This window comes from Polistes dominula, unplaced genomic scaffold (assembly GCF_049000335.1).
Source record: "Polistes dominula isolate Pdom_NZ unplaced genomic scaffold, Pdom_raw_medaka contig_28, whole genome shotgun sequence".
Classification (NCBI taxonomy): domain Eukaryota; kingdom Metazoa; phylum Arthropoda; class Insecta; order Hymenoptera; family Vespidae; genus Polistes; species Polistes dominula.
In genome coordinates this window covers 6997052-7011517 of record NW_028300879.1, presented here as the reverse complement: position 1 = coordinate 7011517, position 14466 = coordinate 6997052, and the positions used below count along the sequence as shown (strand labels likewise).

General features: G+C 32.1%; 4 protein-coding genes across 9 annotated transcripts; 1 reads left to right on the top strand and 3 right to left on the bottom strand.

The window, feature by feature from the left end:
* The first annotated feature begins 531 nt into the window (after positions 1-531).
* LOC107068789 (endoplasmic reticulum lectin 1) lies at positions 532-6255 on the top strand. 6 transcript variants are annotated; one of them, XM_015325531.2, is made up of 8 exons: positions 532-816; positions 1126-1306; positions 1377-1550; positions 2032-2544; positions 3611-3661; positions 5296-5457; positions 5523-5762; positions 5844-6255. In XM_015325531.2, the coding sequence occupies exons 2-8, from the start codon at positions 1172-1174 to the stop codon at positions 6093-6095; spliced, it is 1527 nt and encodes a 508-aa protein (XP_015181017.2). In that variant the 5' UTR covers positions 532-816; positions 1126-1171; the 3' UTR covers positions 6096-6255. The 6 variants fall into 6 exon arrangements, with proteins under 6 accessions (XP_015181017.2, XP_015181018.2, XP_015181020.2 ...); XM_015325532.2 differs by having other exon boundaries at positions 532-880; XM_089174281.1 differs by having other exon boundaries at positions 555-612.
* A 141-nt stretch (positions 6256-6396) lies between these two features.
* On the bottom strand, positions 6397-8493 carry LOC107068790 (mitochondrial import receptor subunit TOM40 homolog 1). The gene has a single exon (XM_015325535.2). It carries the CDS (start codon positions 7575-7577, stop codon positions 6537-6539), a length of 1041 nt encoding a protein of 346 aa, XP_015181021.2. The 5' UTR covers positions 7578-8493; the 3' UTR covers positions 6397-6536.
* A 39-nt stretch (positions 8494-8532) lies between these two features.
* On the bottom strand, positions 8533-10365 carry LOC107068759 (uncharacterized). The gene is made up of 2 exons (XM_015325474.2): positions 10113-10365; positions 8533-9938 (listed from the first exon to the last, which is right to left on the bottom strand). Exons 1-2 carry the CDS (start codon positions 10133-10135, stop codon positions 9245-9247), a joined length of 717 nt encoding a protein of 238 aa, XP_015180960.1. The 5' UTR covers positions 10136-10365; the 3' UTR covers positions 8533-9244.
* On the bottom strand, positions 10113-12828 carry LOC107068753 (uncharacterized). Its single transcript, XM_089174301.1, has 2 exons — positions 12362-12828; positions 10113-12292 (listed from the first exon to the last, which is right to left on the bottom strand). The coding sequence occupies exons 1-2, from the start codon at positions 12824-12826 to the stop codon at positions 11585-11587; spliced, it is 1173 nt and encodes a 390-aa protein (XP_089030427.1). The 5' UTR covers positions 12827-12828; the 3' UTR covers positions 10113-11584.
* Between the last annotated feature and the right edge of the window lie 1638 nt (positions 12829-14466).

Sequence of the window (14466 nt, the reverse complement as noted above, 5' to 3'; positions counted from 1 at the left end):
AGCTCACAAGTCTACTTTTTGTGTAACCAAAATCATTTTAGTTAGCACCGGGACCGCTAGTAGGCAATAGTAGGTACTTAACGCGATAACAGTACAACTATCAAAGAAAGAGACAATACTATCAAAGAATACAGTATTAACTAACTAAAATTTGTTTGGTTACACGAAAAGTGGACTTACGAGCTTCTATGTACTTCTGTTTACTCTTTAAATAAGGTTTCCGTTAAATCGTTTTCAGCATGGAGATAAAGAATAAAAAGAATGATCGCAGTGTATAAAAGTATCCCCAAAATATAAAACAAATAAAGTTTTATTCCAGGGTGCGCTATAGCTGCTTAGTACATCACATGTATGTTTAGAAATACACAATGCTCAACGGTTTTCTGTGACGTCTCTAGGATCGAGTTGATCACCATGCCGCTCTAATGGCAGAAATAAGTATTGGTATTATGTTACTTTTTTAGGGGACACAATTTATGACAAATTACCTATAGCGATCGTTCTCCTTATTCTCTATCTCCGTGGTTTCAGATTACACGACAGCAAAAATGGCGGTGCACTGTTATATTGAGAAAACTAGAGAAAACTTTTACGAAAATCAAGTCTGAAACCGTAAAAATAAAATATATATTATCAAGAATTTATAAATAATTCAAATCGGCATTAATTTATTGTTTCCAAGTATATTGATGATTTCTTAAGAGATTTTTTCCTAATTATTATTTGTGCTGGAATTATTGTTTCAATTTATCTTTGAATTATTTTTGCGCCAATTTCTATAATTCGTGGAAAATTAACATCACCAATCTATCACAAGTTAGTATGTGGACCTATCGAATAGAACAATAATCCTAGGGAATTAGATCTGGTTATTCGATAAGTATGTTCTTTTTTTTAATAATTTCGAGATATTTTTGTGCAAAAGTAAGATTTTTTCCATAGAGTTTAGTAGTATTGTTTATAAGTGTAGATTTTTTCATTAATTATTACTTTGATTTTTTAAATGAATCTTACAACCTCATATCAGTCGTCATGAATGGTGTCGTTTGAAACTATTTTCTTGATATTTTTAAGATCATTTTAAGCTATCAGAATAAATTTCATAAATTTTCTTTTTAATTTCAGCTTCTCCACACGGAATATGATAAAACAATAATATTAATTGATCAAAATGTGGAGGTATTATTACATTTACATTGTATTGAACGTTATACCTGATTTCATATCGGGCCAAGGAGTTAAATGTTTCGATGATACTGTTTTATTTCAAATTAATTGGCCAGAGAAAAGTGATACTCAACCATTAGTGAGTACAATAAGAAGAATATCTATAAAATATGTATGAAAATATTGTTTAATTGACTGTTTATTCGAAGGATACTCCAAACAATGTTGAGTTCTATCCTATAACAAGTGCAAACAATGAACAATATGTATGTTCGATACCTGACACAATAGAGCAAGATCATAACAATGCTCAAGTATCTAAAGGAGCTAATCCGATAGAAATGTTGTCAATATTATTTATTCAAAAAACATGTTCCTATAGAGTAAGTAATTATTTATAAAATAACAATACAATGTACATATATGCGATAAGTTACTCTGGATATAACAAAACATGTGGGTGTTGATTGTACAGCTAAAAATAATGTAACAAATTCATATCAAACATACGCTCTTTATCTATTTTCATTTATGAGATTTAATTTCCTCCAAGCAGTCGATGTTCAGGTTCAATTCTCAACTATTGGAGGATTTTGTCAACGGCATCGCTTTGTTAAAAAAAAAAAAACTATTTCCTATTAGATCACTAAAATTAAATAATAATATGATTATAAAAACTTTGAATAAGGTTCTTCATCTCGTAACCAGAAGAATAATTAAGATAAAGCATACGTTTATATGAATCTTTTTCATTAGTTTTAGATGTATATTAACTCTCAAAGTATGTTCCACAAATTTTCTACATATATTTTAGATTATATATTAAAAGTAATAATATTTTATATTATTTATTTTGTTAAATAGTTAGAATCGTATTGGACGTATGAATTATGTCATGGTCGTTTTGTACGCCAATATCATGAAGATAGGGAAGGGAAAAAAGTTAAAACTCAGGAATATTATCTTGGTACTTTTGACATATCTCAAAAATTCAAACTTTCTGTCGAATATGATAAAATGATTAAAAAGTCGGATATACCGGTGAAAAACATTGATGGCATTAATATGCCGTATGTTGAAATTAAAATGGAAGATGGTACGTTATGCGACCTAAACAACAAACCAAGAATGATAAGAGTTCTATACGTGTGTTATCATCTGGGGAAAAATGAAATATTTTCATTGAAAGAAACATCAAGTTGCGAATACGAAGCCATTATTTTAACACCTTTTCTATGTTTTCACCCCGACTATGAACCACAAGATTCAAAAGAAAACAAAATTGAATGTCGTCCTGTTGATTCTACACCACAAAAACCTAGAGCACTTGTTGCTATGGAAACGGAAAGTGCTAAACTTCGAAATCAAAAAGTAGCGGTAAAATGAATTCCATTAATTTATTTATAAATATCCAAATCAAAATCAGCTTATTTCTAAATGTGTTATTTTTTATAAAGACGTAAAAGGCTTTTATACATAGCGCATGATATATACACAAAAAATCTTATAATTAAATTTAAAAATTAATTTTAATTAACACGTTGACTGCCGCGCGCTTTTCACGTGATTTGCCTGCCATGCCTGCACAAATTTTTTATTATGAGATGTATATTTTGTTCAATGTTTTCTTACAGCTGATAAAGAGAGTTGTATAATTGTGTTTAATGCATTATTTATGATGAGGTCACCGGTGACTCCCCTGAGGCGCTGTTGATCATTTTTGTCATTATTAGTTGTTCCAAACTGTCCAAAAATACTAGTAGATTATAATTTATGAAAATCTATAGTTGATTTGTCTGATCAAATGACTGCTTATAAGTTCATTAGTAAAAAAGAACTATAAAATGTTGTAGGAAATTGGCAATAGAGCTTTTATTGATTACTTGTGTTACAAGCAAGTAACTTACAAAATATTTTAATTTGCGATTTATTCAGTGAAATATTCTGATGATGAAGATTGCATTCCACCAAGAAATTACGTACAGACAAAATATTGCTACGTATCATGCATATTTTTCTTGTAATTATACAATTATTTTTACATGTTCTGTATGTCATTATTTTCTTCAAAATCTTATAAAAAAAATGGAATTATTTAAAAATTGATCAATATCGATAGTATATTTACTCTAATTATGTATAAAAATACGTAAAAGTATTGGTTGTGTTGAGGTCACCAGGACCTACACGGCAGTCAACGTATTAAGCATCACTGAGTTATACGAAAGAGCATGTTGCCAATTTCTATGAAATCGTTCATAATTTAGACCACGTAAAAGTATAAAAATGACTAATTATTTCTATCTTTTAAAAATCTTTAGTTTTGGAAACTACTTCTCCTCTCTCTTTATCAGATAGCTCATCTCTAGGAGCTAAACTAATAATTCATTTATTTTTAAGTTGATTTATTATTTATATAATGAATTGGTTATTTCTTACACAGGATAAGCTGCAGAAAATCTATGCGATCTTCCATGTAGATAAGGAGGGCCAGGTCAGAAAATTTACATTTTTGGGAAACAGGCTTAGTGCTTTATGCCCGTTGTTACGTAATGTCATGGGCTTGTGCTAACATCTTATTCACTCTGCCCCTTCTTCATCTACATACTTTATTTCTTGATTATACAATTTCTTTAAATACTAATTCATATACTAAATTTTAATTTATATTTATTAATATAATTACGGAATAATCTTTTATTTTAAATGCTTATATAATTTACCTATGTCTAAGTTTATTCTATTAGAGTAAGAGCCCACGACGGCCAGACCTTCGTTATTTTATAAAAGCTGAAAGTTTTTCTGTGCATGTCCCCTATACAGGTAAGAACGACCAGCGACTATAGAGTTTGGGTTGTGGTTACTTGGGCAGGTAACAGGTAGTAAATGTGTATAAAATAGTACCTTATAAATCCGTTAAAGTATAAAGCTCAATTTTTTTATATTTTCTTCGGGATAATTTTAGAAATCTCGTCATCTATTGCCGGACAACCCAAACTCTATAGTCGCTGGTCGTTCTTACCTGCATAAGGGACATGCACAGAAAAACTTTCAGTTTTTATAAAATAACGAAGGTCTGGCCGTCGTGGGCTCTTGGGCTATATTGTATTAACTTCTTGCACACTACGATTTGACGCATCATGTCACTGTATGCTAAAGTTGGTGCTATATTTCGCACTTCTTATATCTTACCACTCAAAATTAACCACCAGCAGGACTCATATTTCTTACGTTTGGACCAAAAAGTGTATGAAGAGTCCTACATATTAGATATAGTGCTTATTAATGTGATTATAGATATCACATTAATATATAACACAGTATCATAAATTCCCGTATTTTGATTAATCTTACACACTTAAAATAATTTTTTTAACCAGTTAAGCGTGACGATCTCTGCGCAGAGCGCGCTCCGGTGTGTGTCGCGATAATCAAGCGATGACGGATATAGTCGTCGAACACTAAGTAGTGTTGTGGCGCTGTTGAAATATTGGGTCAAAAAGACGATTTTATTTTAGAAAATGAACAATTTTGTTAGTAATGTACACACAGTCTCTTAATATGAACATATATTTATACATAATAAACGGAAAAATTAGAGAAAAAAATCGAATATTTATAGAAGTTACAAATTTAAACTGTTGTGTGTCGTGTGATATTCACGAAAACAAGGAACAACGCATATGGCACTTTCCATGTCAGACACCAATACCGCGATTTTTTTCTAATCTTTTTTTTATAACAAACAGCGCATCTTCGCGAAGGATAATCAAAGATCCAGTGTTACTGCACTGTTTAAGAGTTAGCTCTCAGGAAGTTATAAATCCAACTCAAATTATTTATAATTTTTATTTGCTTGTTTCATTTCGTCTTGACCTCTAAACGTTTTAAACATATTAAAATTTACAAATATAATTCAGTTTTCGCCAAAATTACAATTTAAACATCAAATTGTAACAAACTTTTACGCATGACGGATATAGTCGTAAAACACGCTTAACTGGTTAATTGAAGCATAAATTCGCTATGCATATAGTCAATAGATCAATTATTTAACTTTGATTTCGATATATACATCGACCCCATTTAAAATTCGTGTTTATAATATATGTATACAATTTATTCCAGGAAGGCGATGGTCGTGTAAGGGTTGAAATACGTTCAGTTGATATTGTCGATAAACACAACGGCGCGGAAGATTCCGTCAATTTGCTAATAGACCAAAATGTAACTCCTGCTGAAAGTAATTCAGTTCAAAGCTTCCTTAGTGGGAAAAATTGCTTACATGGAGTAAGTGATGTCTTTGTGTTATATATTTTTATTGAAACATTACAATATTTGATTGTAATTAACAGGGAAACGGTTGGTGGAAATATGAATTCTGTTTTGGACGTTCTATAGTCCAATATCATATAGAAAAAGATGGCAGTAAAACTATCGTCAGTCTTGGTAAATTTAATAAGGAAAAACATTTGGAATGGATCACCGCTCATCCTAATAAAAAACCGGAACCTCAGGAAACGCGTAAACATTTGTCACATTTTTATAGTGACGGAAGTATTTGCGATAAAACTGGCCAGTTACGACAAACCGAAGTATTCAATTTTAAAGTTTTAGTAACAAATAATATAATTTTAATGAAACATTAGTTATTAATAATTAAATTATTTTTTCAGGTTAAATTAAAATGCGTTGAAAACCGAATGGGTAGTCCATCCAGTATATCATTATTCTTATTAGAACCAAAAACGTGTAAATACGTATTAAAAGTTGAATCCCCATTGATCTGTGATATTTTAGAATATGCCGATGAAAATGGTCTATTGAGTGAAAAATTCGAGGCTGATTTTTCTAAATTAAAAATAACAGCTCTTCATATAGAGCAGGAAGATGATTTAGATGAAAGAATAGCCAACGGGGATGATTAATAAATGATTAGATTCTTTTGTAATTTATTTTCAATAAGCAAATAGGGAAAGTACAATTAACAGTAATTTATAATAAAATTAATAATATTACCGATTGTACATTTCTTATATAAAATTTATGTAAAATTTTATAAACATAAATTAAATGAGCTACAGTGTATATATTTTATAATTATTATACAATAGTATAACTTATTGTTTGTTGTGTTTTACCAAACGGAAAATAAAAATAGTTTTTTTTTTTCAAAACATATATTAGAGACACACAAATATTAATTTGAGGTTCATATAATAAAGTGTATCAAAATAATAATATTATCAATTTACATTATCCTAAAGTAATAAAATCTCATATTGACAGGTATCTGTATTAAATATTGTTATATTATTTGTGGAAGATATAATACGAAAACAAAATATTGTACGATTGATTAACAATAATTATACACCAATATTAAGACCCACACCCACGCGAAATTGTTGATTCGCATGATTCAATAGTCCGCTAATAATTAATGACGATTCCGAAATTGGATATAATTTTTTCTCGAATACGCAACCAATACTACTTTCGGAATTAACAATCCCTCTGAAAATGAGATCAGCGTATGGTATATTGATTTGATATACAATAGTAGCAATTGATTCGTGAATCCTCATGTTAGTTTCTATCTCAACGCCAAGTTGCAGTTGTTGACTTGCTCTTCTATAATAACAAATATGAATACCAGCTTCTCCTAAAGTAGCAGACCATGTGGCATGTCCTATGTTGTATCTGAACGCTACACACATTAAAGTCTGTTGACCGGACGAAAATTTGGAACCTCTGAGACAAGCTATTTCTGCACCTAATGTAATCCTAGATGTAATTGCTTGTAAAAAATGTAATACAATAGTTCCTTGCTGTTTGATAAAATTAGGATTAGCTAATGTTAATGCCACCGTGTAATCGTTAGACCGATATTCTATAGAGGAACTGGAAGCCTTGTATTTGCAATTAGCAACTTGTGTAAACAACTTGAATCTAAATCTACATCCAAGCGTATGTACAAAATTAGCCGTCATATTTCCATTAGGAATAATATCACCTTTAACAATTGGATATTTCTCGTGCAAACCAACTGCCTTAATTCCAATGTAAGATGCGCCAAATTTGTATCCCGAAGGAGTCACAGAACTCAACGTTATCGCGTGGGTTACATTGAAATGGGAACTGAGAACTTTCTGAACTAATAATCTTGCGCCTTCAAAATTTTGAGGATAAAGATCCTTCACTTTTTTATGAAGTTCTTCGAAACTTCCTGGATTACCAGGTTTCTTGTCTTCTTTATTTGGGCATGGTACGCAATCAGGAATTTCTGTTGTTTCAGAAATTAAATAAACATCTTGTTCTTTATTTGCAGACGTATGTTTGATACCCATTATGCTTAAAAGAAATAGCTCTTTCAGAAAATTTTGCTTAAATTTGGATAAATTCGACATTTGTCGAAATATTTATACATTTTTCCGAGTAGAAATGGAATAAAATAAAAGTAGAAATAATTCAAATATAATTCTATCTTTTGATAGTTTGAAAATTAAACAAGATGACACTAGTAGTAAAAGAACATTTGAAATTTACCGCTTATTGTAAGAGGGATAACAAAAAAAGAACCAATGGGACGGATGCGCAGTAGAGAAATTTAATATTTTATGATATAGTCAACAGATGGCTCTGCTAAATCATCGTATACTTGAATTTCTCGCTATTACTCCGAAATGGTATCTTTCCTTTATATACAACAAATAGAAACACAATCCACGGAAGTGTGTGCTTGTGATGGCACAGCTGAACATTGATCGCTGAACGAAGTCGGAGGTGTTGGTGGCAGATCTGCTCAGTGGGTGTTGTCACGTGGTCGCTTCAAGTAGCTTGTGTTGGATTCCCGATTGCGCGTGCTTGTTCGTGGCTTGTGATTCTCTCACAACCTCGGATACGCACGCCTGCACGGTTGAGTCTTCACGTCGCTCCTCGAACTACCGCGATTTCCAAATTGGGGGGCAATCGAATAGGTTAGACGAGGTAATTTGTCGCTTCCATATACAGGCACTGCGGAAAAGCAGTACGCCATAGTTTTTTGTTTGCTTATTTTTTATTTATTTTTTTTAATTAACATTTTAATTGGGTTCTTAATTTAACAAAAGTTCTAGTTTTTGTTTACTCTTTCCTTTATAACTATATTACATTTCTCACTGAAATTACTGAAGACTTATAAGATACTAAATTTATTCTAATAAAAGAAGTCAATAAAATCATTGTAGACATTAAAATTAGAAAAATCCAAGGTTTCGATTCAATTAATGGCAAAATATAATGGAACTTCTCCCAAGGAGCTGTTGGGCAGCCCCAAAACATTAGGTATCCGCCTCTATGTTTTACCGTTTGCTTTACATATCGTGGTTTAAGCCTGTTGAGTTATAGGGAATATTAAAAAATTACTCTTTCTTATAAAACAATTTTCTCTTTATTTTATATGATAAGGTGGAAGCACGTCTTTACTCAATCAGCAGTAAGAAAAGGAATAAACGAATAACGAATAAACCAAAAGAAAAATATTTCGTCGCCAAGCACTTAAGATGTAGCTGCCCCTTGGTAGGGATAAAGAAAACAAAATTAAGAAGGACCGCCCATCGATAGAACAAAACACTCTGTGTCCCACATTAGATATCGGATATTATTTATATACATAAAAGTATCGATTGCATTTTGTAGATATGGTAATATAAACGCAGAATAAAGAATACTGCGTAGAATTCAACAAAGCCTTTCATTTTTACAAATCCAGAACCATGACATGCCATCTGAAATTTTTTTATTAATTTTGGTCTTATCTGTGGACCAAATAGCCCGTTTCCATCCAGAAGTTGTCCAGTTTTGATATTTTTTGGCACATTCCAAAGGGAGCTTTATATTTTTCTTCGATAACATCGGCTTCTTTTTGAAGTGAAAACTTATTTAGAATAGAGATCGTGCGTGAAATATAGAGGCAGCATTACTGTCGGAGTGAACGCTCTCTTGTGTTTCATTGGTGAACATAGTGAGATCAAAACAAAAATTTAATAACATTAAAAAAAGTTTTAACAATGGAAAAAACAATAAAATATGGATTTCAACCTGTAGTTAATAATATTATACATGACCAAAACGATGAGAAAGGCAAAAAATTATTCAAATCAAAGCATGTGTACGGTGTTGTTGAAAAAACGAATAACATTAGAACTGTCATGACAAGATCTATATTTATTGGATCACAACTCGAATCTTGAACATTTTTTACAATTGGTATTTTAGCTTCACAAATTTTATTTTGTGTTTTTCTTATTGGAATATTTACCTGTACTGCGGCCGTGCTTAAATCGTTATGATAGTTGAGATTACAAAAAAAATATGTCAAATCTTCATAAGCTCCGTCTGTGACTATCTCCGTTTGACAACTTATGCTCCGTTGCACAAGCTTCACCGTAACAGTTTCAACATGAATATCAATCTGATGTTCTTCAACACTACTTGCATGTTCTTCATCACCTTGTTCCATTACTGTATCTATCGTATTTTCAATGTTCATGTTATTTCTATTTTTTTCACTTACAACACATTTATTGATGTGGACTGTGTTTCTTTCACGATTTCTGACGCGTTGGAAACGTTCTAAGGATTGAATGTTTCTTTTTATATTTTCACGACCAGGAAAAATCGAAGGAACATAAGATGGATGTAACGGATGCTCTGATTTTTCATTATTTACAAAATGCGTACTACAAATCCTCGTATATTTATTTGGTACCCAGGCTTTTGGATTTTTTCTGAAATCAAAGAAAAGAATTAAAAGGTTAAGTCATAATTATAAGAAAAATGCCACAAATATTTGAAATTTCATCAACAAAATGATCAATTATTACATACGTCGCATTTAAATGTAATAATTTTATTGAATGTTACAGTTCATTTTTTTAAATTTTAATTAATATTGTACTTACACGTAATTTTTCACAGCATTCATCCACTGTTTACGTTTTACTATTTTCCATGAGGTTCCTACCTAACACGCTCTCTGGAAATTTATAAAATTTCACTTTCACACCGAATCCACGTTCTCGACGTGATATATTATTACATCCAAGAACACAACAATTTTGTCACGAAGCTGGCATTATTAAAAAAATTAAATATATTTTATTTATAATTATTTTAAAGTAAATCACGTATATTTACGTTAAATACATGATCCCAACTGCTTTGGATACTTGCCACTAGTTGGCGTAAAAGTCTAGACGCACGGTCCTTAAGAAATAAGTGGTTCAGGCAACGAACCGGTAGATGGCGAGGCAACGGAGCCAGTGTACGGATAGGCATCGGAGTGACGGGCCGCTATGCAAGGGCCACGATATTTAGTAAAAAAAGAAATAGAGACAAACATATAGGATTGAGCCTTCGAGAGAATGAGACAGATCATAGCTATATAGTTTTTCCTATTCTCGGTCTCCTCTTTATGCTCTGCTTCGTAGTTATCGCTTCTGGTCGTACATGTGTGGACACAAACGTGCGACTGCATACTACGAAGCGTGAACACATATAGAATAATTTCGATACTATATCTGTTTGTAGATAGGAGCGATGAAGGGTAGAAGAATAAACAGAGATAACCACGTAGGTATGCGACAAAATTATAAGATTCAAACGAACCGACGGTCGAAATAAAGAAGGAAGGTGCGTGGTCTGTTTTTATTTTACCAAATGTGGTATTTCTTTTCTATTTAAAAATGTTTCTATTTTATTGAAAAATTAGTATTAAATTCTTTATTTCGCAAATATTATAATAAATAATTATGAAGTATATAGAATATATAATAATTGTATTGTCTGAAATATTAAAAAAAAAAAAAGGATTATCAGATGCATCAGAGAAAAAGAATTAGAGAATACTGTGAAATAAATAAGGAGCAGCTGACAAATTCCATTCAAAAGCAAGTAAATTACTGTCACATTTTTATATTTTGCTTCTTTATAAAATATATTTGATGCATAAAGACAAAATATGTCTATTAAATTTGATTTCTATATGTTTTTATAAAAAATATCCAAAGACATGTACTGACCCATGCATACAAGAAAATTATATTATTAATTGTAATATTTGCGTATTTAAGAAACTTATACTAATTTTTCAATAAAATAATAATATATTATACAACTAGTGCGGAAAGTTGTCGATTACCCACGAGAGCGAATGAGTAGACAATCGACAACTTCGCAGTAGTTGCATATACTATTTTTTATTACGAATGCGGGGACATATTTAGTACATAATTGGGGTCCAGGGGCAGAGCCCCGGCGGGGGGGTCGGGGAAAGGGCGGAGCCCCCCCTCTCCACAAAACAATACTAAAAAAGTTAAAAAATTTTAAGTAAATTTATTTATTTAACAATCAAGTACAAATTAAACAACATTTTTTAATTAGTTTTACTACCGTTTAAATTAATTGTTATGTTCGAACAATTTGAGAACGAAATATTTAAATTTTGGAAATTTGTTGATGAGACCGTATTCAAAATTTCAAAATTGTCCTCGTTTTTTACTCCAATGTCGATCGTTGCTTCTCTTGCTGGTTCATTAGCTACATCAATTTGTGGCTGCTGAGCTGTTGAAGTAGACGGCCTGGAAGTTATAGTTGCTGCGATTTGTTGGCCGATTTGTTTTTTGTTATCCACGGAATTTTCGATGTAGCCTTCAGCAACAGAGCTCCATCCTCCGTGTCTTTTTATGGTAAGAAAATCAGCACCAGTATCAGCCAACAAAGTAGTTGAAGTTCTTCTGAAGGAATGTCCAGTGTAAGTTTCTGGATTTGCCAACTTCAAAAACGTTGCTATTTTTTTCGGCATACCACCAAAAGTGTTGATGCCGATGTTTTGAGTTGTACATTTACCGTTTCGATAACTAATAAAAAATCTTTTTGTTTTTAAGTTGGTAGGACGTAATTTGGCATATTTTTTATAAATATCGTAAAATTCGTTCATCACTACAAATGATCTAGATCTGCCAGTTTTAATGTCCGGAACTTTTACCAATAACATGTCACCTTTATCTTGTATATCATCCATCACTACGTCACAAAATTCTTTTCGCCGACATGCACCTTGCACCCCAAAAATTAAAGCAACCTGTTATTAAAAAATTCCAATTAAGATTGATTCATAGATCACATTAAAATATTTAATTAATTTAACAACCTTTGTAGCCAAAAATTCGCGGTCTGGAGCTTCACGCAGGAATCGGTCAATTTGTTCAGGACTCAATGTTCTAGCTTTCTTGCTCTTAAAACCTTTATTCTTCTGCTTTAAGAAAGCAATTAATCTTGAATAATTAAATATATTGAGGTTGTGCTTAATATCAATCATGCTTCGCAACATTGAATACTTAGCCCATAAACTTGACGGCGAGAGCGTTTCGGAAAGTTCACTAAAATACGTTAAAAAAACCGCTTCAGAAAGACTTGTAATCCGTTTTGCTGTTCGCCACAACATAAATTTTCGGTATGCCGATTCATATCTTGGTCGTGATGTTGCAGGAATGAGATTATTGATCACCTCATTTGCTCTTTCAATAATTTCCGGCGGTATAGACTCACTTTCATCATCTCTTTCATCACTATCTTCATTATCAGCTTCCGGTATCAAGTGGGGATTATCAGTCATGTTTCTTATTAAAATTTTTAATTTTAGTTTTTTAATACGCGAGTATAAATTATTTTATTTAAATGTCAACCTCACTTCTTTGATATCGTGGGGTTCAGACAGAGAAATATAACTAACTGCAGATTATGATATAATATAGTATTTATATCATAAATGAGTAACACCCCTTTGGAGAGGGAAGGAGATTTTGAATACTATCGACCAATAGCAGAAGGATCCTCCCCCATAGTCAACCGATGGGTACAGCTTTTGTTTTTGATAAAGATCGTAGTGAATCATGCATAACGGAACTTCGTTTTTTATAAACAACGGAATATCGTTTCCCCCCAATTTCCGAGTGGAGTTTCCTTTCACCAAGATCGACAGTGTATTCAAACAGGAAAAAAAATAAATGAAGAACTAAATATTAATCTTATCGTCTAAGACAGCGTTTTTAAACAAAAAATAAAATGAAGAAAGAACTACATATTAATCTTATCGCCTACAATATTGACACTTTGATTGTGTTCTTTTTATCGTCAATTTTCGTGTGGTAAGTATAATTTGGGTGCGACAAGTAAACTTTTCGCATTGAAATTGACATTTATTTTACTCAAAACGCTTATTGTTATTGTAAAGTAGGCAAACAGTGTCTTTCCGACCCCAATAGCGACCGAAAAGATAGTACTTTTCCCGCATGAGTAATAAAAATAATATATTATGCAACTAGTGCGGAAAGTTGTCAATTATCCACGAGAGCGAAGTTGACCGCACGAGCGAAGCGAGTGCGCTCTATATAGATACTACACATCGAGCAAACAAGCCAGCATAAAACCTGTCGGCGAAATAAAAAGAGATAGAAGATAGGAGGTTGGTGTTGTCTCTCTCTAACTTGCGAACAATCGAACATCTAACGAGCTACTACGATAAAAAAAATAAAAAATATATATAAAATAAAAAATGCGCATGCGCCAGTATCGCATGAGTTAGAGAGAGACAACATCAACCTTTCGTTTTTTGTGCTATTTCATGCAGAGACATTTCCACTTACACAACCGCCTATGGTTTGTTATTCTATCTGTAATATCTCTATGGTGCGCTCATTCACTATCGTGGGCAATCGTCAACTTCGCACTAGTTGCATATACTATTTCTTATTATGAATGCGGGGACATATTTGGTACATAATTGGGGTCCGGGGTCAGAGCCCCGGCGGGAGTTGGGAGGGCAGAGACCCCCTCCCTCTCCACAAAACAATACTGAAAAAGTTTAAAAATTTTAAGTAAATTTATTTGCATAACGGAACTTCGTTTTTTTTAAACGGAATATCGTTTCTTTCCAATTTCTGAGTAAAGTTTCCTTTCACCAAGGTCGATAGCGTATTCAAACAGGAAATAAAGTAAATGAAGAACTAAATATTAATCTTATCGCCTATAATATTGACACTTTGATTATGTTTTTTTTTATCGTCAATTTTCGTGTGGTAAGTATAATTTGGATGCGACAAGTAAACTTTTCGCACTGAAATTGATATTTATTTTACTCAAAAAGCTTGTTGTTATTGTAAAGTAGGCAAACAGCATCTTTCCGACCCCAATAGCGACCGAAAAGATAGTACTTTTCCCGCATGAGTAATAAAAAAACATTTTTAACAGGCTGAA